The 5961-nt window shown below is 47.9% G+C and overlaps 1 protein-coding gene across 1 annotated transcript in view; it reads left to right on the top strand.

Moving 5' to 3' along the window:
* The first annotated feature begins 824 nt into the window (after window positions 1-824).
* Window positions 825-5961, top strand: part of STXBP3 (syntaxin binding protein 3) — a 53622-nt gene continuing 48485 nt past the window's right edge. The window contains exon 1 of the mRNA XM_045292018.1: window positions 825-928. Within this exon, the coding sequence (XP_045147953.1) occupies window positions 880-928 (49 nt within the window). The 5' untranslated portion in view covers window positions 825-879. The remainder of the gene's footprint in view (window positions 929-5961) is intronic.

Genomic DNA, 5961 nt, shown 5'->3' with positions numbered 1-5961 from the left:
GGACCTTTGCCCAGTGAACTTTGGTGGTTGCTCCACAGTGAATGAAATCCTTGACTTGGATTTTTCCCTTCATTTATCACGATGTCGTTTAGTGGAGTAGTTGTGCGGACTTTGTTTTCCTCGTGGTCAGGTGTCATCCATAAGGAAGGCTACTATCTTTCACTTTTCATCGAACACTTCAAGTCTTCTTTAGCTTCAGCAAGTAAAATTCTGTCAACTGCCTGTCACAGCTGTTTATGAGTCTTCCTCCAATCCTAATGCCACATTCTTCACATAGTAGTTTCCTGGATTATTTGCTCATTATGCAGACTGAATAAGATGCAATGATACAACCCTGACAAACAGCTCTTTTTCAAATTTAAACCTCTGCAGTGTCCCCTTGCTCTGTTACAACGTCTGCTTCCGGGTCCCTGTAGGGGGAGGAGTACAATTCAATGTTGTGGGCTTCCCCATTCTTTACAATGATGGCCACACTTTGCTTCGGTTCACACAACCAAAGAGCTTTATGTAGTTGATAAACCGTAGGTTTATCATCTTTCTGGTATGCTCTGCCATCCATCTTGGATAAAGTCAGAATTTCATAAAGGTCATGCTAACTTAAACCCTTAGAAAGCACACAGCGAGACGTCAGCGACAGCGGCCTTCCGCTAGGGGGCACCCGACTGCCCATCGAGCTTCCACTCGCACTGCGCAGCCTCCCTCTAGAAGTGGGAGGGAATCCTCGCCCGGGCGCGTGGTGACGTCAGGAGGGCGCGGCCCGTGGGGGAGTGGGCGGGGCCTTCACCCTCAGCCAGGGGCGGGGCCAGCGCGGGCGCCTTTTCACGGCCCAAGGAGGTTGGGAGTGGGAGGTGGCGGCTGAGCCCGGTAGTGCCTTGGAAGATGGCGCCGCCGGTGACGGAACGGGGGCTGAAGAGCGTCGTGTGGCAGAGTGAGTGCCGTGGGGTCGGGGCTGAGAGAGGGGAAGCCCAGAAGCCGCCGCGCCGGGCCTTGCTTTCCTGCCCTGGCCCTGCAGGCTCTGCAGGAGTCGCGGGGACACTTGTTGCTTTGGACCCGCGCCCCTGTTAGGCGTTCTTCCTGCTTGCCTTCCCAGCCGGGCTTGCTGGCCCCTGAGGTGGGCGAGGCGCGAGAGGACGCGGCCTTCTCCCCGGGGTCGCGCACCCCCTGCTCTCGGCCCGGCCCCTCCTGGGGTGCGCTGGCCCGCAGCCCCGCCTGTGAGCCGCCCCCGGCCTGCCTCTCCCTCCGCGGCCCCTGTCCGTGCCCTTGGCCGCGCTCCCCGCCCTCCTCGGCGGCCGAGGAGCAACTTCGCCGGGCGCCCCACCCTGCCCCGCCAGTCGGGGATGTCTCTCCCCCGCAGACAATCCCGGGCGCTGTTTCTGCGTCGCGCCCTCTTCCACCCCACCCCAGCCCCCGCTCGGTTTTCCAAAGGCTGCTTGTTCTGCGTCTTCGGGTTGGCGGCCAGGCGACTTGTACAACCATTGTTTTCCGTATCTGTGAATCTCTTTTTTACAAACCGCACTGTGAAGCAGACCCATCTTGCACGCTTGCTGGGAACACCTACTTCCTAAAGAGTTCTTGAGAAAGGCCCCCTGGCATGGCATTGCGAAGGTTGCACCTCGTCTGGACAGCTCTCCGCGTGGACGGGGCAAAGCGGCACCTTCCTGTCTCCCTTTGCACTCTCGGGGCACTCCCTCCACCAAGAGCTGAACTGCTTATTCGTTACTGTTTCTGCCCCATCATCCGTGGGTTTCGTAAAAGGTCGCGCCAAACCTCGGTCTGGCAGGTTAGCAGAGGAACGAAACCTCCGAACAGGAAAAGCAGGCATTGTTTGGCTTTGCTGGCCTCCCAGTAATTGTGGGCTGCTGTGAGAAGCCAGTCTTCGCTAATTAGTATTTTTGACTCCAGCCTGTTGCGTGAAGAACAGAACTGAGTGGGTTAACAAAAGGCTAGGGGTTACACAGTTCCCCTGTAAAGTTAAAATTCCCAATAAGTAACCGGCAGAGCGCATATCATCCTGGTGTGTTGTTGTGAGGAGCCATGGCGTTGGCTCCCACGCCGCAATTCTGTGGGCGTCAGAACGAAACACACTTGCTCACAATTGTTCTCTCGGAGCTCGTTGTTGCAACCACTGTGTCATGCCCTCTCATTGATGGTCTACATCGCCCAGCCCGGTATTGTTTTCTGGGGACTAGCGTGCCTTGATCACACGTCCATGTTCAAGGTACATTTGGACAAAGTCTCCCCACCCTCACTTCTAAGAAGCATCCCAGCTGTACTTTCCTCAAGACAGATTTGATTGACTGTGTTAGCAGTCCGTGATACTTTTCATTTTTCTTCGACAACACCATCATTCAAATGCATCAGTTCTTGCTCCTCCTCATTCATTGGCTAGCTGTCACATGCATATGAGGTGATTATTGAAATAAACCTGGCATGAGTCACACAAGTTCGGAGAGGGAAGCTGATATTCCTCGGACATTTATTCTTGTCCAGGCACTGTTGTGTTCTTGACTCTTCAGTTACATTTACAAGAAAACAATTGCGAGAATGAATATCCTTCCCCCCCCACACACACACACACAAATCTTCAAGCTAATACAGATATTAGCATGGCAAAGTTCTTAATAGCCAAGAAGTGGAAAATCCCCAAATGCCCATCGACTCATGAATGGGTAAATAAAATGTGGTATTCCATACAATGGGATATTATTTGGCAATAAGAATAAGTCAAGTGCTGATACATGTAACACCAATGAACCTTGGAAACATTATGCTACGTGAAGAACCAGTCACAGGCTGCTGTATAGAAGCAGAAGATAGAGTCTAAACTGTGCAGGTCTGGGAAGGATTAGGGAAAGGGAGAGGTGGAGGTTGATGCCTGAGAGGAACAGGGCTTCTTTTGGGGGTAATGAAAATGTTCCAAAATTGGTTGTGATGATGGATGCACAACGTGAATATATGAAATGCCTCTGAGTTAAACTGTTTAAAGAGTGAATCCTATGATATGTGAATTATATCTCAACAAAGCCATGTGGGGGAAAATGTACAGTTATGAAATAGGATTCTTTCTGACTGCAGAGCTAATGTCTGACCTGTGCTCCTTTTCCATAATGTGTGACCTGTCCGGACCTTGCATTGTGCCTCACCAATGCAGTCACCTCCTACCTGAAACCAACTCCTGTTCTCTCGCGGCAGTCCATCCAGCAGGTAGCTTTCCTGCTGCTGTTAGGGCTGGTCCTCTGTTTGAAGGCCTGCAGAAATCCCTAGTTATTTAAGATCATTTCAAGCACTCTAACTCAGAGCCATCAAGTCAGCGCTGACTCATAGCAACCTCCTGTGGGTTTCTGAAACTGTAACTATTAATGGAAGTAGAAAGCCCAGTCTTTCTCCTGAGGTTCTCTGGTGGTTTTGAACTGCCGACCATGCAGCTCAAAACCCAAAGCTTAACTGCTACACCACCAGGGCTCCTCTGTCTGCTTTTAAAAGCCAAAAGAACCTGTCTCTGAAAGTTCACAGGTTCAAACCCTCCACAGCTCCTTGAGGGAAAAAACCTGGCCTTTTCCTCCTCTATAGACGACAGCCTAGGAAACCCTGTGGGGCGGAGTCGGGAGTCACCTGATGGCAGTGGGATCCGTGGTTGCTTGCTTTATAGGGTCACTGTGCCTCAGAATCAACTCAATAGCTTACATCAGGCCTCTTTTGCTATTCTAAGCACTTTCCCTCAGTATAATCCCGATTTTCCATCTAGTCTAAACTATTTATTGCCCTCCAAATCTTACAGCCTCACATACTGATGCTGTTTCCTCCGTCTTGAATACTCACTCCCTTTCCCTGGCTTTTCCCCCTGGTCACGTTTTAGGCAGCCAAGCCTCAGCTCTAACAGGGCTGCCACTGCCATAGTGGCTTCTCATTTGAATGCAACTTCTTGTGTTTCTGTAACATTTTGCTTATCCTTCTCACTTGGCACATCTCACTGCTACTTAATGTGAGCCTCGTGGTCCGCTTCATGAAGGTAGGCTGATTGTGCCTTGTAACGCTATAAATTGATAACAAGCCCTGGTAGAATGCCTTGGGTACCAATTCTTGTTTAAAATGACTACTCCACCCACCCCCACTTTTACTACCCAGAGTCCCCCACTCTTTAAAAATTGATTACTGAATTCCGAGGGAAGCTGGCCGGAGAAGGCAAAGGGGTTCCCAGCCCTCTTGAAAACACATAAACAAAGGCGGAGTATGGTCATTTCAGTTTAGGACACATGGAGAGACGCGGCTCTGGGTAGGGGGATCAGGAAAGTTACTCTGAGTAGGTGACATTTGACTTGTCAGCTAAAGTAGGGGACGTAATCAGTCTTTAGAGGCTGCCTGAACCCCCTTAACAAAGCAAAACCAAAAAGCCCTAATTGGTTTGGAATGTGAAGGGACTATTCCTCTGCTTGAAATCAGTGGTTTCTACTACTTTAATATGCTCATTTGGCAATACTTTTGCTACCGGGGGAATGATATCACTGATAAAGTGTTATAATAAAGATTTAATAAAGTTTATTTATAAAAATAGACACATGAAACACAATAGTAATTAAATCAAGCATGTATTGACAATGAGGGTTTTTATGGTTTTTTTCCCCATGTTCATGATACTATTCTAAGCCCAAACCAAACTCACTGCCATTGAGTCAATGCTGATACTAGAACAGGGTGCTGCGTCTGAGTCTCTGAGACTTTAAAAATCTTTTTAGGAGTAGGAAGCCTCAGCCTTCTCCTGGGGAGCAGGGTGGTGATTTAGAACTGCTGACCTTGAGGTTACTTCAGTGCATAGACCACTATTCCACTATTCCATCAGAGCTGTTCTCGACTGTCTGTTTTATTAAACAGCTGTTTAATGGCTGTAACTCAGATGTTGATTTTTTTTTTTAAGGGAAACTTAAAGAAAGTGAACCCTGGGAAGTTTTAAATGCTTTTAAGTAGGAATAATCAGAATGTGTCTATTTAAGCTAGCTCTTTATTTATTGAATCATAAGCTTTGCCCCCCTTTCATACTTCCTTTCAGCCCTTATCCAGATGCAGACATAACTTTTGTTGTCATTCGATGACTCTGAATAACACTAAACAATGACGCAGCATTTTCTGTAGTCCTTTAGAGTCTTTGTCAAACCCCCGCCCTTTTTAGAAACGTTTTAACTACCTTGATGTAAAAACTGTTGAAGAACAATTCCTTGTATTTGAGTACAGGGACAGTTATTTCAAGGAGTCAACAGCAACCACAGAACCCACTGCCTTCCAGTCTGCTCTCACTCACCGCCACCCACAGAGCAGAGCAGAGCCGCCCACAGGGCTTCCGAGCTACAGACAGACAGTGGGTTCCAGCCATTGACCCCACCGCAGCTGAGTGCTTATCCACTACGCCACTGGGCAGAGTGGGGGGAGGGGTGCCTAAAACTATTGTAAAGTGGGTTGGACTCTGATCATGACAGGTTCTGGATGCTCTGGCCAAAAGTTGAGACATTCTCTAGGCAGTAGGAACCATTAAAGATGAAAGATTTTCTCCCCTCCTTGAATTGCAGAGACTAACACTTTTGATACTATTAAACAATGCTGAAAAGGAAGTCATTTTCTTGTTCCTACTCTGAAGGGAAGTGATTCTGAAAAGTTCCCCTGTGGAGTGTAATGTAGCATAACGTTTAAGTGTACAGCTAGATGAAATTTCTACCATGTAACCACCACCCGGTTCAAGCACCATCCCACTCCCAGAGGAACCTCTATTACAACTTACATCTCAAGCAACTCATTTTGTGTTAGTGGCTTTTTACCTTTATACCCTTATTTTTTTAATTTTTTAAAACAGTTTTATTGGCACTTCATCCACATGTCATACAATTCAATGGTTCAATCATATCAAGAAGAGTTAACTTTATTCTTTTAGCTGTGTATTTTTAAAAATCATTTTATTGGGGGCTCATACAACTC

Source organism: Echinops telfairi, unplaced genomic scaffold (genome assembly GCF_000313985.2).
Source record: "Echinops telfairi isolate 266 unplaced genomic scaffold, ASM31398v2 ScPeMD7_443;HRSCAF=831, whole genome shotgun sequence".
Taxonomy (NCBI): domain Eukaryota; kingdom Metazoa; phylum Chordata; class Mammalia; order Afrosoricida; family Tenrecidae; genus Echinops; species Echinops telfairi.
Note: the sequence above shows the minus strand (reverse complement) of the source record. Positions and strands in the feature narration are given on the sequence as shown.